The following is a 20,327-nucleotide window of genomic DNA, read 5'->3' as shown; positions in this document are numbered from 1 at the left end:
GAGAGAGAGGGAAAGGAGGCAAGGGGAGGGAAGGGGAAGAGATAGGCAGGCAGATAGACAAATAGAGAACACAAAGTAGAGAATTTTAGAACAACACACAGACACACACACACACACTACGAAATACATAGATTACAAAGTAAAGGCATTCATGTTACCACATGATACAAAAATCACGTATTTTTCTTTTCATTGGCAATTTATTTCAGTGTATTTTCAAAAACATATGCCTATACTCATTTTATTGTTTTTATGCAGTAACAAAGTGTCTACTGTAAACTCTCTATGGAATAGATCATCAGAAAAATTTTTGTGGGCTAGAACTGTACATTATAATGGAAGAAGCACAAATATAAGTGAACAAGAAACAGAGTATTCTAAGTCTGAAGGGAAAGCAATCAGGAGAACAAAATAGACAATGAATGAAAGTTTATAAGAGATAGGATGCTCAAAACACTTTTTATAAGGAACTAAACTGTGGCATTAATGTGGGGTGGACTGAATAATGTTCTACATATAGATAAGAGCTACTTGAAATTAATGGTGCCATGAAACTTCAACCATCTATAGGAAAAGATAACTGCATCTCTTATTTCATACATCTCTTATTTATGGATATAAATAAATTTCAAGTAATTTATAGCTCCACATATAAATAAATATTTTAAGTATAGCAAGAAAATCATTAAAAATTATTTCTCTTGAAATTGCATTAAAATAGTACCAAATGACTAGTGGCTTAAGATTATCTTAGAAGTTATTAGAAAAGAGACACAAAGAACAAAATCCTTCAATATCCTGGAAGACAAAAAGAAGGAGAAAATAATCTCTCCCTGTATTTATATATCTTATCATGTAGATAATATAGAGAAGAGGATGAAAATATATATCTTTTCAAAGTAAAAAGAGTTCATTTAGGTTTAGAGTAGATTAACTAGTGGAGAATGACATCAATTTATGCTTAATAAAACTGTCAAACATTAAAAATAAGAAAAATCTCCTAAATGGCCTTGAAAATGAAAAATTAGTTCTCATTATAGCTCTAAACTGCTCTTAAAGGAAGGATCTATGTCCAGCAGTGGATGGCTAACAAAAAACCCCAGTACATCAATTATCAATCAAGAAAAATATTCCACAGGCTTACCCATCAGCCAATCTGGTCTGGGCATTTTTGTAAATGGGGTTTTGTCTTCTGTATGGACTGTATTCCATGTCAAAGTGACCTGAAAACTACCCAGCACAATAAAGTATTCAATAAAATCAAATAAGACAAAACAAAGAAAAAGATGGAAAACTAAAGGCAAACGATATGTGAGCCAATAATAAACAATCTGAAGTTGTTATTTAAATGTGTGAAAATAATCATTGGAGAAAGAACAAGCGTTTGAAAATACTGCTGCTTAAGAATACAAGTATATGGGATGCAGGACCAAGGAGTGCTAGGAAGGTACCTTTTTAAAATTATGATTTTGGTGCTTTAATCCATATGCAAATTATTATTTGGAAGTGTTTCAAAGTGAAGGACTAGAAATAGAGCAAAATTTGGTTAGGGCTTGGAGAAGAGGGTTTTGCAAACAAGAAAAACTGAAAATTCTGAACAGGTAGGGATGATTTGTTTAATACCAACACCTACTCATTTCCTCTTTACACTGTTCTTAGAAAATATTCATATTCAATATACCAAGTGCTGTTTGGAGGACTTTGGAATCTACAACAAACAAATTTGCCCCAAATTGTATGTCTCATAGAATTCATATTGTATTCAACCAGGGCATTATAAAGCGGAGCTAAACTCCATTTTGAAGTTTATATTTGTCCAGGTGTTTGCTGGGCTCAAGATGTTTATCTTGTGAATTATTATATTAATTATATTACATGATATTATCTTATAAAGCCTTTGAGATTACACAATCTCTTGGGAAAATTAAATAAAACAGAAAAGAGAAGAAAAAGCAGATCAGAGGAGAAAACAGCCCAGCCGAACAAGAAAAGCAGGTGAGAAAGACACCCAGTGTAGAAAGGTCCTGGGAACCAGCTTAAAAATAAAAAGACACTAAAGAAGAAGGGGACAGCCAATAAAAACTTGACAATCCTTAAAGATGAAAACTGAACACTAAGCATTTTCAATCTAGAGGTCATTGTTGGCAGACTGGTACCCTGTTAGGAAAATTGTAGATGTCAAACTGAATTGACTTAAATGAATTAGGGAGGAAATAACACAATGGGCATAACAAACTCATGATCATAAAGATAATCCATAAGAAATTTGTACATTATGTTTCTTTAAAAATAAATTGAGTAGGTCACTTGTAAAGTAGTTTCCTAACAGCACATTAATATTTAAACTATGTTTAGCACAAAAATCACTTAGCAAAAAATTCCCTGGAAGAATTGATAGAGTGTATGAATAAGCATTTTATACAAAACATACACATTTAGCATAAAACAGGTGTCTCAAATTTAGTAGCAACTAGGCAATGTCGATTTCATCCAAGGGTAGACTTCACTAAAATTGGCATCAAAAATTCATGAATGGATGGGTGAAAGATATTTTTATTTGAAACTTAAATATATATGTATTTCTCTGGTCTAAGGCATGTACACCCTGTTTTACTCAAAAGTTCATAGGAAAAGCAGAGAGAGAGAAGATGGGCTCTTTTTGCTTTGATTCTTGTCCTAAACCACTTCAACAGAAATCTTCCTTACGTTTTTGTGTAGTAGCATAGGTTAGGAGATTGAGAGTGACCAGAAAGATATCCTATGAAACTTCTATGTGTCTTCTTTTGTTTGTCTCTTCTTTTCTTTTTCTCTGTCTCGTTGCCCTTCTGTTTCTTTCTCTCTGTCTCATTCTCCCTCTCTGTCTCTCTGTCTCTGTCTCTGTCTCTGTCTCTTTCTCTGTCTCTCTCTCTCTCTCTCTCTCTCTCTCTCTCTCTCTCAGAAAAACCACACAATAGAAAAGAAAGGCAGTGCTACTCCTAGTTAAAAAGGATCCTTGTCTTGAAAAATATTTAAATCTCCAATTTACTTACATTGAGATGTACTTTTATAAGAGTGTGGAGTGTGATCTGAAGGGAAGCTTGAGTTCTTTAGTCACTGCCTGTAAGGAGAGGATAGGGGCAATTCCTGGGAATAGTTGATTTATCTGAAGTATTTGTGTTTCCAAACTGACAACAGAACAATGCATAACCTAACTTATTATGGAAAAATCAAAATTAAATTCACATAAGCCCTTTGAAATTTGTTTGAAATAAATGCTTATGATGATTTGAAACTTGAATACAGATTCAATATAGTTACACAGCAATTACTACATTAGAAGCTATGACATCAACTTCACAAAATGGCAAATTAGTTCTGTATTCTGCTATCAGTCCAGAGAAATGAGTATCATTCAAATATATTTTTTAAATGTAAAATAGTGCTGGTTTGTTAAGATGAGTTGCATATTATAGAATGTTGTTCATAATTACCATGGCTCTTCTTTTTAGAGGAAATATTTACTTTTTTTTCATTTTGACATATATTAAGAAAACTTATTCAAAGATTATAGTGAGGTAAAATGAGGCTGCCTGAGCCACAGGAAGAAACATCAGCCTTGGCTCTCTCATTTCTTCAGGTTGGTTTTGAAATCTGTTTATTCTATTTGTAGTCCTTTGTCCCATGTGTACACACATACATTATTCCACATCATACATGATATCTTCATTACCTTCATGAATGTTACATCTTAAAAAGGGGGCAAAGAATGAGCTCTGTCTGATGTATGGAATATAATATAATTTGGGCACACTAAATTGTAATAACAATTACTCACAATTAGGAGTGTGGCCAGTTCATTGGAAATCATAATACATATTTTGCTTATTAAAATTTTATCAGTTATTTTTCATAAATCTCAACTAGTTCATGTTTCCTTTGCTTACCTAAGTCAGGAATTTCCTTTTTCCAACTATAACTTATAGAAAACAGCCTACTTCATGTGTATAGCTCAGTCACTCACTGGTGTCCTTTGATATGTAAGATAAAACATCATTATATTCTCTACTAGGCTGGAAACTTCAGTGACCTTTCTTCATGGGGAATGACATGACCAGAAAACACTAATCTACTATTTGCTTTTAGTGTTCTCCTTAATAAAGGATAAGTTGCTCAATGTATAGCTCAAGAGCACTTTGTTCTTTAATAGACATTAAGCATTAAATAGTTTAATTTACAAAAAATTCTTTGAGGTTGGTTTCAATAACTTTTGAATGATTAATGTCAAACCTGCAACATAAAACCATTACCAAGCAGTTGTCTAAGAAAGGTGTCTTGGTTCTGAGTTTTAATTAATAAAATACCTCTTAGACTTAAAAAAATAGTTTGTCAAAAAAATGTGAATTTGGTTTTTATATGAACTAAGTTCGTCTTATAAAAAACATTGAAATCTACAGCATACAAATTGTTCTTGACCTTACCAATCTGGAGTGAACATGACTATCTGGAAGGACTTTTGATTTATAATTTAATAGTAAAATTCACCAAAAAAATATATGCAGCATTTACTTTGAATTCACTGGTTGCAGTTTTGATTAAATTTGTACCAATGAATGTCCTTAAAGTAGATTTTAAAAAATAAATTCTCAACATGATAAGAGTCAAGATATAAAAGCAAGATATCTTAGGGTAAAGCACTGGTCTCTGAAGTCTTTAGTGTAGGAAAGATACGTGCAGAGAATTTAAAAAGGAGTTTCATAAATATCTCTGAGTCAACAGAATGGTGATATTCAGATTTTCATAGCTATTCCCATTTATGTGACTATGAATTTTTATGCGAATGATACCTTGAAGTGCAAGTTGCTGTATCTAAAGTGTATTTAAGACAGACTGAAGATGTTTCTTCCTGTGGCTCAGGCAGCCTCATTCTATCCCACTTACATAGTCTTTGAATGAGAGAGAGTTGACACAGAACAAACTGAAAATCAGATAACACCACAGAAGAATTCATGATTAGAAATGATAAAAATGTAAATGTAACCAAAGAGATGGTACTGCTAAGCTTTTCAACAGTTAATATTATACTAGACTTCAAGGTTTTTTTCATTGGGCCACATTTTTCTTAAATACTAAACATGAAGCAAAAATGTCACAATCAAGGACACTCACATTCTAATATAAGCTACTAATTACTTTATACTTAAGCCAGAATACAGTGCTGCTTCCTCACCTACACCCTTACATTCACTCCCTTATCTGTTTTAAATCTTTGATCTATTATGTTTAAATTGTTACAGGATGATATGAAAAGTGTCTAGGCAGCCATATATTATAGAAATTATGTCTTTTAGCATTAAGAGATTTTATATTTATTTAATAAAATGTATCATTCCCCCCCCACCACACACAGTCAGTATTTTACAATAATAGGTTGGCTCTTTCAAGATGCAAACAAAGCAAAAAAAAAAAATCTCAAGATTATTAATCAATATATAAGTCAGAATTTCCTGCTTCAGTGCCCATACATAAAGTAGTACAAGGAAAGAAAAAGTTTGAAACTGGGTGTCACATTTTCCAGTAGAAAAAATAATCAAAACTTATAATTTGAGCCAAGCAGTGGTAGCACATGCCTTTAATCCCAGCACTCAAGAGGCAGAGGCAGGAGGATCTCTGTGTGTTTGAGGCCAGCCTGCTATACAGACCAAGTTCCAGGACAGTTAAGGTTACACAGAGAAAACCTGTCTTGAACAAGAACCAGATCAAGAACAGTAGCAACAACAATATGTTTTGAATTTGATTGTAATTAACTCACATTTCAAATACTTCCTTTTAAATTTTCTTTGATCTTGATTTTGTTTTTATTTGTGACTTAGTCTTATTATATGGTCCAGACTGACCTTTAATTTCAATGACCTATCCACCATCCTCCGAAATATTGATACTTCATACATGTCCCACAACTCTGGACAACCTTTCACCTTTGAAAGAGAGATGTTATTGTGGTTGTTGTTGTTGTTGTTGATGTCCTCATAAGCTCATATGACATTTATTAGGAAAAAAAGCAATTTGTGTTAATTAGGTAGCATGACTTCTATTCACAACGTTGCAACCCAGAGTAATTTGGTCTGACAAAGATTTTACCCTCTGATCTTGAGCCTCCCCCTTCAGAGTTGTCATTTGCTGTAGCAATGGTGGCCTAAGTCTTTATTGAGACCAACAGCAGTTCCATGCCGCAGTGTAGAGAGGAAACAAGCCTATGTTTGTAATAGCTTGAGCAACCATTGCTAGTCTCCTCTACTGTTCGTCTTTATCTCAGTTGATAACCCAGCCTCCTACTTCAAAAGAGTCATTGGTCATTCCACTATCTTAATTATAGAACTAGAACTTCGCCCTTCTCTATAGCCTATGATCCACCAATTTTAACCCCCATTTTCGTTCCAAAGACTTTGACCTCTTGTGCTTCCAAGTCTTCCCTTTCAGCTCTTCTCTTATAACCCCTTCTTCAACTTGTTAGGCCCTTCGCTCACCATTTCTTCTTACCACCTATTCCAAAGCATTCCCTCATTCATGGATTGCTTTTCTGTAGACAACAAACTCAAGCCATCTTGAATTTCTAATCTACCAAGCACTTTTTATAGCTCAGTTTTAGGCACATGGCAAAATTAATAAAAGTTTTAATAAATAAAAATTAATAAAATCTGCTCCATACATCTCCTGCCCCTACCAATTCCCTTCTACTAAAAAATTTAATTTAATTTAATTTAAAAAATAGAAATGAAAAGTAAAATGAAGCAATCAAGAACTTACTACATTGGTCTTTCCTATTTGTTTTTCTTATCTACGTATCCTAATGGGTTACAGGTATGCTCTTAGTACCCAGGGCTCAGCTCTCATTAAATGGGAGTAGGCACAGGACTAATAGAGGCCAGACAGAAGTCACAGATTGACACAAGCCACCAAAATTTTCACTCTTAGTAATTGAATGCATACCGTTTAGTATGAAAAGTGCTGTACACTCTGAACAGTACCATCCAATCATATATGCTTCCTGATTTTGTAAACACTTCTGATGTTTTGCACTAACAACTGGAAGAGTCATCAATATCACCTTTCTATTCCTAGTCCCTCTTCTGTTTCTGCTTGCATGTGTGTGTGTGTGTGTGTGTGTGTGTGTGTGTGTAACTTATCCTACAAGTTTCTCTACACAATTGTAACATTTCTTTATATACTATTTCTTTTGTCAAGTATTATCCTTTACTATTGTTAAAATGTGTGTGTATATGTGTAAATGTGTGTGTGTGTGCGTGTGTGTATGCTTGCACACATGTGATTATTATCCTATGCTGCTCTTGGTTTCTCACATATGAATTAGTTGTAATGCTTTTCTTTCTCTTTTTGTTATATGGATTCTTTCTTCATTTTAGAATATTATATTGCATTGGTCATACTTTAGTCAGTGCTTTGAATCCCTAAAACAAAGATAACTTTTTGCGACAATTAAATGGCTCTTATATATATGAGTATAGTGGATGTTAGTTATACATAACTAAGTAGACTTTTAGAAGACAAGCTATGGATATAAAACAAAGAATTATCACTCCACTGCTAAGTACATATTTCCCCTAAAGGAATATGATCATATTTTTATAATGTCAGTTTTAAAAATGCATCTGTCGATACCTACAGCTGTATACATTACATTATAAAGATAAGCCAGCATAGTTGCAACAATCATTCAGCCCATAAAAATATCACTGAGCCCTTCAAAATGAAAAATGAAGTTTGACTCAGAGTATTTTCTCCATATTTATTGTTTAGATGTGTGTTCACAAATGAACTGAGAAACTAGGCAAATGTAAGACTTGGTATTTTAAAAAAAAGTCTAAAGTAGGCTAATTGTTTCCTATAAAGGCATACAATTTTACATTACATTCCAAGCTTGGATCTTAGTTTTTTTCTAAGTCTTTGATATTTTTATATCCATAAATGAAAACAGACAGATACACAGAAAATAATAATACCTTTTAAATATTGAAGTAAAGTAAAGCTTGTGGTTTATATGATGTTGGTTAAGGAGAAATATTTGGACTAGAAATGAGATTCAACGTTACTATAATCTCAAAGACAGCAGCAGAGACCTACAGTGGAATCAGTCTCTTTGATGATGCTCACTGTTGAAGATTTATAGGAAGAAAGAGATATCCTAAATCCCAAGGGGTTAAGAGAGAAAAGAGAAGGATTCAAAGGCGTTTTCAAGTATTTTAAGATCCTTACAAAGTAACAACTTGAAGAAGAGTGAGATGTACAGTATTTTAATCTATATAATCCTTGCTGCTTCTATTTTCCTCACTACAGAAAATAGGAGGCAAAAAAAGGACACAAAGAAGTTAGTGTATTTTTATTAGACAGCAGGATGCACTGTCCAAGGAAAGATTCTTTTGTATGTCTGTAAGGACAGATCTCTCTTATTTGAGGATGATTAAATACATAGTAGAAGCACCATTCAATGCATCTTAGAGTTGTGGTCAACAAAGGTACAGATTGAAAATCTTAGAATCAGGGTTGCCTGATATATTTCTGATTTTTAATAAGAGAATAATCACTTTATTAACACTATGAAACTCATACACCTATGCACGTGTGCACGCTCATACGTGTACACAATGTGTTTGTATCTAATGTGTGTTATAAATCTATTTATATGCAGGTTCCTATGGGTATGACTGTGTATACATGTGTGTACCTACCTGTGAATGTCAGAAAAGAAATTATTGATGCACCTCAAATGGCATAATGTAAGTTTGAGACAGGGTTTACTGCTGGAAAGTGGATCTCATCAATTTAACTAGACTGCCTGGCCAGGGTGTCCTTGAAATCATACATCTCTTCCTCTCTATGCAATCATATACCAGCAAGTGGTTTTTACAAAGGCTCTACAGATAGAACCAGGGTGCTCTTGTTTGTTCAAAGAGCATCTTACTGGCTTACTCATATCCCTTACTCCTCTTTCTTGATTTTTTTGTTTGCTTGTTTAATTTGCTCATAGTTAATGTTTCCTTCTTAAACTTCTTATGTACGGAATTAAAGTGATACAAGTTAACAAAGGCATATAACAAACACAGGAATTACAGTTAGCCTTTTAGAATGTGATCTTCCCTTAAAGTCAAGGAAAGGCAAATAAAGCATTTTGTAATTGAGAAAATATAATATATAATAATATATTTTATAAAAATAATATATATTTTTTAAAAAGCACTTGCTGATGTCCTATAGATACTGCAGGAGACTACAGTCCTAAAATGCCAAATGTATTCACTTATTTAAAGGAAAATGTGGGTAACCTGTGCTAGAAATGTCACTGTGAAGCTGACTGTAACCTCCATTTTGTTTCCTTGTGAAAATACTGTCCCTGCTAGTGTTGCAGTCTCCATTTGAAATGGCCTTCTTTTTCCCTTCTCACACCTCATCAAGAATCCTGTGTCCATTTAAATGTCCTTATTTCTTAGATATTTTTTTCTGTTTGTTTCCACACCCCCAAATTTTCTGGGTTTTTTCAATGTTTATAACTGTTGCTGTATTTGCTAGTTATCTCTGGTTATATATTCAGCGATTATCATCTATAAAAAAATAAAAGAAGTCTTTTGCAAATGAATCTTTATATGTATAAAAATAAATAGATTAAAAGAAGAAATCCAAATATTACATGATATTACCATTTTCAATTTATCAAGGGACTCAGAAACATGCCAGTGACTCTGAACTTAAAGCTGTAACAGATATAACAGGACTTAAGTGTGACCCTCAATATGTTAATTAACAATAGATTCAATTGATTAATATTGGCTCATGTTTGGTGACCTCTTGGTTACGTTTCTCCTTTCTCGTGCAGATTCATTATCACTATGAATAATGTCACTGCCTTTTTCTGAAAGAATTTATTCTTTGAAAAGGATGCATGCTCAACCACCATGATTTTGGGACATTGGCATAAGTCCATGGAAGTTATGACCCCTGCTGAGACTAGAGATGAGATCTGAGGTGGTTTCTTAGAGATAGTGACACAAAATGAGTACTGTTTAACCAAAGAGGTGGAATTCACATTTTATCTCAGTCATTTCATGGAGGGGATGAGCATATCCCTTGACAAGGTATTAACTGGTGATCTCACTGACTCACACTTGAGGTATTATTTGGAGAGTCTGAATAAGAATTTTTTTCAAGTTAAGCATTGCTGCTGCTGATTCTTCACACACTACTGACAGTATGTAATTTCCTGTAGTTTATCTGTTGCTAGAAATTTTGTTAGATTTGTTGTGAAATTTTCGTAATGGCCACTACATTTGGTTTTCTCTATTTTCCCAGCAGGAGACTTACTGGAGCAAGCACCTGCACTAACTACTGAGATCTGCTTTAGAAGGATCCAGTAACTTTACATATGAGATTCCTCATGTGCCTAATGTCAATACAAAAATTAAGTCTAAATTACAGGAAAATAATCCTAAGTGAAAGTGTCCCTAATATTCTTTTATAAAAACATATAGATAAGACTATGACAGTCATCCAATAGTAACTTTAGTTAGGGCAGTTGTGACTTAAGCTATATTTAAAGAAAGCCTAATGGTTTCTTAAAACAATGTATTTATAAAAGTCCCCTGTTGCTTTGCTTTTAGGAGTACTTTATAGTTAGCAGTACCAGTAGTTAAATGACATAATTTGCTCATTTCAAAGCTGCAAAGACCTAATATGTTTTATTTCTCAACTGTTATATCATGTTATGACTATTCTATAAACTATAATTTTGTATAATTGTATTATATTATATAGAGTATACAGAATTGTATAACTATAAAATTTTAGTATAAGAAGCATCACATCAGGGTGGCAACTATTAGAAGATGGGCTATCACTATCCCAAGGAAGCCAGGCAGATACTTCTTGTATAAGGATTTAAGCTTATATTAATGCATAAGAGCAAAAACATAGAGTACAAAAACAAGAGATACAAAGGGCATCTTTGTAGTATCATAATTTTATGACTATGGTTAGAATAATACATAGAAAATAATCCTTAAAAAGCAATAATGAAACAGATATGAGAAAGAATTAATAACAATGATGATTGAATAATTATGTGATAATTTGTATTGCATCACATAACAGAATCTATTGTCCTTGAGGAGTAAAAAATTGTAACTTCATTACAGCTTTTAAAATTTCCAGTGTCTATGTGTTTTTGACCTCACAGTGAGTAATGTTTTCAAAGTATAATTTGTTTGGTCATATAGCTTATATGAGATGTTGAATATATAACTTACATTTTATGTCATATGACAGATAAGCAGAAAGTATCTTTTAAAAAAACTATTTGTTGATTTTCTACTTCATGTATGATATTGAATTAAACATTACAGAGATAAAACATACTTCAAAAATAAATCCATCCTTGAGGAACTTATAATTTTTAAGGTAAGAGAAAATCTTCATAATACCAAAACACAATTATGAAAGAGATGCTGTGTGTACAGCAACTATCAAAAGAAAATATTTTGCACCAACACTTTGCATATTAGAAAGAAAATGTAACTATTATTCCACACAGTTTAATAAAAAACTATGGAAGGATACAGGTGAAATTTAAACTGCAGTGTTTGATCTTCATGCATGGAGCAAGAGACTAGAAAATGCCCCTGACTCAAACCCTGATTCAGATATTGCAGCAATGTCATCGAAAATGTATAACTCTTAAAAAGAAATCAATAAATAAAACCTAAACTCTAAGACTAATAATTGGTTGTGCAAATATAGGGAATGCAAGCTTAAGCTTACCTTGGATAGAAGAAATAGAATAATAACTAAATTATATTATTAAAATTATTTAACAAAGACATTTTCTTTGATAATAATGAAGTCTCAATGTAGAGAATTTTTAAATCTGAACAAAGTGCTTTCCATTGTAAATGTTTCTCAGGTGTTCCTAGAGGTAGGTAGGAGTTGGATGGCCCAGTTGTCTCCATGTTAAGCCTCATCTAATCATGTTACTTGAATAGTTAAGTTGGTAACACTGTCACTGTCAGAGATATCTCAAGGTTTAGTATAATTGATATGGAAAATGTGTGATTGCATGCCCTCACCCAATGCCTTTGAAACTCTTCCATCTATTAACACTGTCATAATATTAACAACTGAACTGCACCTAGAAGGTTACTACTAGGGGTTAAGTTCCCTGTTATTTACCATTGACACTTTCTGCAGGACAACCTCTTGCATGGAGATCATGCATTTCAGAAATTGTGATGGGGCCACATCTATTCATCACTTTCTCCCTCTGATGACATCAGAGGATTTAAATTCTAATTTAGAAAATGCATGTTGTTGGCATGCAGTTTTAGCAGAGGTTCACCTCTGGGCTGAACTTCTCAATTGAGTCACACATTTTGTTGGTTCTGTCCTAGAATTCCTACTCCTAATCCAAAAGCAGATTGAGGTAACTCACTATTATTCCCTTTCCCTGGCTACTTCTCCAAGCAAAACAAAGCTACAAACTGTCCTTTTCTTGATGGGAAGCAACAAAGTGAAGACAAACAATGAATAAATAGATCACATTTCTATGCAGACACGTGCCTATATTTGTTGTTTTCAGGAATCGTTAGTCTCAATATGAAGAATTGTCGGTAAGCTTTGTGGAGAACCGGAGAGGATCCATTACATGTGCCAACAGCTACAAGAGATCCTGGCTGAATGCTTCTTCACTTGCACACTCTTTTGTGTTCCACCCTCACTGCATGTGCATGTGTTTTCCATTTTTTGTTGTTTTCTTAACTTCAGTTGAGTGTATGTGTACATTTCTCTCTGTGTGTGCCCGTGGGTGCAGATGTCTGGCGCTTGGACTCTTGAGCTTTTAACTGCTGAGGTATCTCCCCATCCTATATTTGTATTATTTACATCTCTCTTTGTGCAAGTTCCTTTAATATTCTTTTTATAAGCATTTGCTACATCTACATTGGTAGCAGTTAAATGACTGCACTTCTCTACTTAACTAAGGGATGGCAGGATGCAAGGGTGGCATTTCATGCTTGAAATATTCTAAACACATGTTCCTTTCAAAAAATGACCCAGACACTCTGCATGAGTCTAATATTTAAGGTAAATTTTATTTTGAACAAAAGTACATATATGTAATACAAGCTATAAAGCAATCATGCAAGTAAAGATTTATTCTTGTAATTTAAGTTGTAATTGTAATTTATATCAGTATTTACTTCTTTTTATCTTTAAGAATTTTTTCTGTACTGAAGATTGAACCTAGGGTCTTACATATATTATGCAAGTATTCTACTACTAAGCTATACATCCAGCTTTATTTTGTTGTTGTTGTTTTTGTTGTTATTATTATTATTATTATTATTATTATTACTATTGTAGGTTTGAGAAAGGTTCTTGTTGTGTAGCCCAAAAAGACTTTTAATTTTCAGTCTTCCCCTCTTAGGCCTCCTTGTTAGCTGGAAGTATGGAATCTTACCACCAGAATAGATTAATTTTTTATTAACAAACTGAATGATAACCTACATGTTTTTAGACTGCGTTTTGTTATGTTCACTTGGGTGTCTGTGAATTTTCTGGATTCAAGTAACTCACCTATCTCAGCCTCTTGAGGCCACAAGAGTACCACAGTATCCAGTCATTACTTATAACTTGAAGGAAACTCTGTCTCTCAAGGAAAGCGATACATAGCTATTTTGATCCAAATTCTAACACTACCCATATAATAGTAACTACAAGGTTATAATTACATCATCTCCTTCTAACTTTATTCATATTCCACTCATCCCCTTTCTCTTAGGTAAAGCTTATTTTTATCATTATCAATTTCTTTAACATTTATTTAATTGTGTATGTGTGTGTCTATGTTTATGTAAGTATGTATTGGGGCATGCACATTTCATAGCACAAGTGTGGAGGCCAACAGACTTAGGAGTCAGTTTTCTCCTTTAACCATAGTATTTCTAGGGTTAGAACTTTGGTTGTCTGGCCTGGCCGCAGGCACCTCCCACAAAGCCATCTCTAAAGGAACTCAGGTCTACTTTGGTAGGAATTTTAATAGTTGTAATAGAAGAATATGATCTTAAATCACAAACTATGATTTCTTCTACTAATGTTAGCAGTCAACATTACCTAGGTATACATTTTGTGACTGTACAAGCGCCTGTAGTTCAAGATAGTCTTTTCTGATCATTGAGGAAGTCTACGACCAGACTCAGAACAAGTGTCAAACCTTCTCAATAGCTTCCCTGTCTCAAGCTTCTGCAAACAGTGCTTGTGCATTTTTTGACACTTGACCCCACTTTCTTTTTTTGTGCTTTAAGTGCTTTGCTTTGAAAGGTAATAGTTCCCCAGTCAAGCAGAACTAACCATGCTGTGTGCACAAGCATACATATAGAATTTGATGAAATAATTTTACTGTAATTCTTAACCTTATACATGTCATCATGACAGTTGATTGACATACAATGGTACAGTTGTTTGAATAAAAAGAATTAAGTTTATAGAGCAAAAGTGTATTTTATAACCTACTTTGTAATCTGAAGCATAGAGTGACTAGGATGCTGGAGTATAATTCACCTCTATGTAAATTTTTTTTCATACAAAAGCAGAAGAATCATGTATGTGAGGTATAATTCATTGAATGTATAAAATTATTGATTCAATATAACCTCATGTAATAAAACTTCAGCGTAAAAGTTTATTCTTTGGAATATATTCTTTTTCAATTTGTTACATAAGAAAACAGGTATCTACCATCATAGTCACTTAAAAGGATTGTTTTCAATTCCTAAGCATAATAAAAAGCAAAATCAAGAACTTAAAATGACAAAATGTTTTGGTAGACTTTGAAGTAATACACTAAGACATGTTTTCATCTCATTAGCATTGACCTGTAAAGTTTACACTGTCAGATTTACCCACAATATGTTTTAATTTATCCAACTAGCAAACCTATGCTGGGCCTCTATAAAAATAAAACATTACCTAGTAGTGATTTCCTAGTAGTAGTATTTTATTAGAATGAAAACTAAATCCAGGAAAAGTGCTTAATAAAACAGAAATGTTTTAGTAAAATGTGAAAGCTTTATCATTTAGAAATTATTAATTTGTGTCTACACAGTTTTGAAACATAAATCCATTTAAATATATGTTTAACTCATCATATTTTAAATTTTCTTTAAAATACCCCAGACCTGACATTTCTTCCTCATGGATATTTCTAATTGATTTGTGGTAATAAATAATCTTTTTCTTATAATCTTGATGGATTTTATTAAAATTAATTACTAAAACTTCAAAATTACCCTGACATAAAAAGAAAAAAAAAACTTTGGTCTTTCAATAACAATCAAGGAAAATGTTAGATGTGTTTATAGTATCTTAGCACTAACATGGACATATACCAATGAACTAGAGGAACTCAGACACCATTAATAGGAATAGAATTAGGTGTAACAGCTTTGAGACGATTATGATTTCTACCAAAGTTTAATATTCTCATCTAACCATACTCATGCCTGCCTTATCATCCAGAAAGTTTCTAAAGAAAGTCTCAGGTCTGGAATATACAGTGGTCACATACATATATACAAATATACATACATAAATGCATTCATACATGCATACATGCATACATACATACAAATAAAACTACATATATCACATGATGTTCAAGGATATTCATGGAAGCCTTAGACTAGGCCAAAGTGGAAAAGTAGTCCATGAATCCATATACATATATATATATACATACATACATACACACATACATGCATACACACATGCATGCATACATACATACAAACAAAAGTACATATATCAAATGATGTTCAAGGATGTTCATGATAAACTTATATTAGGCCATAGTTGAAAAATAGTCTGTGAATCCATCAAGAGAGAAATGAGCAATTTGATTATCCTAAGATCATGTAAAGTGTTCCCATATTTTAATGAGAATGTGTTCCTGCTTTATCCAGAACCATGGGTAATCATAGAAACATGAACTACTGAAAAATGAATCAGATTCAAATTATTGTTTATTTATAACATTAAAAAGCAGGAAAAACATATTTGTGGCATAAATTATGATAGTTTTTACCTTTAAGAAATGTGATGCCTTTGAAAGGAGATGGAGGTGGTGGTTGGTGTGGACAACTACCTAGTATTGATTTTTATTCCTAATTTTCATTCTAGGTCTGTGATCTCTTCACCTGGGTCTGCTCAGTTTTTGGAAACTCTAACTAAATTTTATGTATATATCTATTTTAAAATTATCTATGTTCTTTCAACAGAACTTTTAAAATCTTTTAAAGACCAGTTAAAGTTATTTGAACTAAAACATTATGAATGATTTTGGTGATTGTCTGCTACTGTTGTGTCTATATTGTTCTGGAAAGAGTTTGCTAAAGTATATTAATGTTAAAGTAATGATTTCTGTTGTTCAATAAGATTGTAAGCTGACTATAGCTAACAGTAATGGAAAACATATTTCAAAGCACTATCTGTACTTCTCCTTTTCTATTAGTACAACATAGGTAGATTTAGTTAACAAAGAATAATTTACATGAAGACATTTTATACATCATTTTCAGTAAGGTGCTCTTTCATTCCTATGGAAAGCTTCTTTTAAGGACAATCACTAGGAGTAAAAATATTTATTTTTCAAATGTTACTAAAGTTTTCACAGAACAATGATCTACTGTTATATGATTCCAATTTAGGATAAAGTCATCACTGGCTTTTGAAAGAACAAAAATGATGAAGACCATAAATATGAAATAAAAACCTCATCGGGGAAGTCTTTTTCTAAGAATTTATAATTGGATTATTGTTTAAACATTTTAATCATTAATTAATAATATTAAAGATAAATTGCAATTATTTATTACTTTTAGAAAATTTTACTAAAATATCACAAATCAAAGCATCCAATAATGAAAATTACATACCTAGTTATTATAAAAATATTGTGATGAATTGTCATTATATGAATTTCATATCATTGACAATATATTTTAATAATTGACCTTAAGTATAAATCAAACAGGCATATCTGCTTTGAAAATATGTTATCATCTTTGATATTACATTTTGCATTATACATAAAATATAATGTCAAAATGACTGGTGTATTTTAACATAAATTTTGTAGCACTTTCTGTAACATACTCATGTACATGAGACCTCTACACACTTTTGATTTGCTCCATAGATATATGGTCTCTGTCAGTTGAAAGTTACAAAGACCATAAAATCATATTAATACACTTTTCACTGAAAATACTATGATCTGAGAGGTTTTAAGGCTTCAGTACAAAAGGAAGTCAACATTTGTAGGAGATGTAATTTCCTTCTCAACCATTTCCTATTACAAATAGGCATGCCAGAACAATATGTGATTCACACTTTTAAGACAGCCAAAAAGATTAAAACTGGAAGTATTAACACAAGGAGGAATACTTACATTACATGGAAACTAGTATACGCTTAACTAATTCAGTCTTCTAGTTTTTTAACTTTGTACTCTTGAAAAGGTTGTCAGCCATAAAGTGAATATCCCACAGTAATTATGTGATAATACTAATGTAAAATTTATGTTGCTAGTTTAAGTATCTGCATGAACATTTTTTTTTTGCTTTCATACAGTGTTTACTGAACAATGGAGTTTCAATTATCTTAAGTTTCACCTAGCTTTTCCTATTATCTTCTATATAACTGTAAAGAAAGGTAGAAAGACTATCAAATATAATTGAGACATAGGAAAACCTGTCATGGCAGGACAATTTTACAAGTTAATAGTCTTCTTATACTGCTTTTTTCCAAAAGACAACTGTAGGTACAGAACATACCTGATGATTTATTAATGATTTTGCCTTCATGTGTTTCTGAATTAGGTCATTGCAAAGTAGTACCTTAAAGTTTCTATTTTTTACCTAATCAATGCATATATTAAAATGACATTTCTCTGATCAAAAATTGCTTATGTTCTACATTACTCTTTCCATTCTAGTGATGGCCCTGTTTCTAATTTTGTATTTTTTTTTCAAAAATAAATTAATACCCAGAAATTATAATTCATCATTACAAAGAAAACACTAATACAAAATATGTTAGAAGCAAAATGTCTGTTTTCTTTTTTAAGTCATTAGATTTGAAAGAGTAACGTGGGAAGAGCCCAGTTACTTAAACACACACCCTTAGTGAAAAATAACAGGAAATTGGATGTTTCTAGATGTCTCAATAGATAGATTACTAAGCTTTTTGAAACAGATAAGTATGATTTAAAGTATATTTTCTGTAAGTCAGAACACAATCACAGATTTCACAGCTTCCTCATTAACAAGTGGTTGCAGATTAACACATTGGTTTATTGAGCTCTCTTAATCAGATTTTTAATGCATGCAGACTTACCTCAGCAACAGTGCGGCTTCCCAGAAGTAAAATCCAGAAACTAGTGTCCGAAAGTGTCTCACGTGGGCCATGATACGGAAAGATATTCACGGTCCTGAAAGCAGTCTTATCCCAGGCATGAGGGACCAGAAAGACCGAAGTGAAAACGTGACATCTAACCCCTTCTGGGGCTGCTGGAGACAAACGCTTGGGGACCTTCAGCACCTCAGACAGCTCCCGCAGTACTCTGAATCCCTCTTTCAAACACTTGATGTTTTCCTGGACTCCTCCTCTGAGCACTAAGCAGAGAGATTCACAGGGCTACAAACATTGCAAGTGATTTCACAGTGAAGCCACAGAAAAGCGTGAGACTGTGACAACGCGTCAGGAGTGCAGAGGTCCTGAGCAACAGTTCCCCTAAAGCTCTATCAGCAGAAAAGGACTCGCCTTTTCTTGGCTCTGACCCAGGCAGGGGTCGAGGAAGAACAGCAGCAGCCAAAATTTGGAATGCTGCTCCACCAGGTCCAAGAGCCAGAATCTCGCTCTCCACCTTTGCAAAAATCCCACGGAGCAGAGCGCGGCAAAGACAGGCGGGGGCGGGGCCAGAGGACTTGTCCTTCCCGCCAATCACAGCTGCACAGCAGGACAGAGTGACAGGCCACTTACCACGCAAGGGAATGCTCAGTCTTTCAGCCCCTAAAAAAGGAGGGGCAGTGTAGAACTGGTGCAGAGCCCACTAGGCTCCTAGAGGGAATGGGGAAGGAAGCCTGGAGCTGAAAAGGAGAGGTTCAGTGGTTTGCAGGATTAGAGGGCAGCCTCCCTCGCAGAAAAGGCACAATTTAGTAAAGACGTATCTTTTCAGATATGACTGTCTCATAGAGCGTACACTGAAATGCTAGAGTGGACAGTGAACACACACCCTTGATAAGGGCTTGGGAAGCTGGGAATGGAATGCACATGCCCAGCTGAATAAGTTGCTTCTAGAAGCATCTTATGTACAGAGCCAGCTTGCAGCCAGTTAATTGACTTTGGTGCTAATGAGGCTTCTGAAAAGACTAAGGGAGGAAGTCTCCTGAGACTGCTGCTACAGAGACATCACTTAGATTTTTCCCCCTCAGTTTTTCAAGTGATCGGATCTGATATTTTAAATGGAAGAACTAGTGCATAGTAGTAACTCGTTTATTTCTTCTTCCATCTTTTCAGAGATCAGTCTCTCATCTCCACCGTGTGTGTGTGTTGCACATGCGCGCGCGAGTGTGTGTGTGTGTGTGTGTGTGTGTGTGTGTGTGTGTGTGTGTGTATGTGTGTGTGTGTGAGAGAGATCTAAAATACAAAGATCTTTATTTGCAGTTGGCCAGTATCAAACTGTTCATTTCTTTTGGCTTTTAAAAGAAAGTCCATTATGAATTTATTAGGAAAATGTTTCTTTCAACTCTTAATTTTTTTCAACAACTAAGCTATATATTAAGAATATATTCTTAACCTGTCCCACAATCTTTTTCCTAGTTGAATTAAAAGTGTAATTTACAATTAAAAAACAAAATGCAAATCTGGATTTATCTGGACTTATACAGGACATCAAGTACCAACCTGCTGAAAGAAGTTACTGTAAATATTCTTATTTATGCCTCCTATTTGGTAGATCACATTATTCTCATCCAGTGAAAAATAAGTTTTCTGCAGTTACTTCTATATTTGTAAAAACAGGTTTTATGTGACTGTTTTCTGACTTGAATCATGAACTTACATAAAACTCATAAGAAATACATCAGTTTTATACCTACTAGAAGGTTCATAATACTGTTTTTTTATATCTATGTTGCATTTGTGTGTGCATGTACATGTACACAGGTACGATTACATAGGCTAGTATATGTCATGTTTGAAGGTCATAAGATAACGTGTGGAGAAGCAATTCT

At 33.4% G+C, this 20,327-nt stretch overlaps 1 protein-coding gene across 2 annotated transcripts in view; it reads right to left on the bottom strand.

Moving 5' to 3' along the window:
• Window positions 1-18,965, bottom strand: part of Glra3 (glycine receptor alpha 3) — a 150,086-nt gene extending 131,121 nt beyond the window's left edge. Inside the window, exon 1 of one of the 2 annotated variants that reach the window (XM_031339840.1) lies at window positions 18,430-18,965. In XM_031339840.1, the coding sequence (XP_031195700.1) occupies window positions 18,430-18,500 (71 nt within the window). In that variant the 5' untranslated portion in view covers window positions 18,501-18,965. The remainder of the gene's footprint in view (window positions 1-18,429) is intronic. The other variant, XM_031339841.1, reaches the window with a different exon arrangement.
• Between the last annotated feature and the right edge of the window lie 1,362 nt (window positions 18,966-20,327).

This window comes from Mastomys coucha, unplaced genomic scaffold (assembly GCF_008632895.1).
Source record: "Mastomys coucha isolate ucsf_1 unplaced genomic scaffold, UCSF_Mcou_1 pScaffold22, whole genome shotgun sequence".
Classification (NCBI taxonomy): domain Eukaryota; kingdom Metazoa; phylum Chordata; class Mammalia; order Rodentia; family Muridae; genus Mastomys; species Mastomys coucha.
Note: the sequence above shows the minus strand (reverse complement) of the source record. Positions and strands in the feature narration are given on the sequence as shown.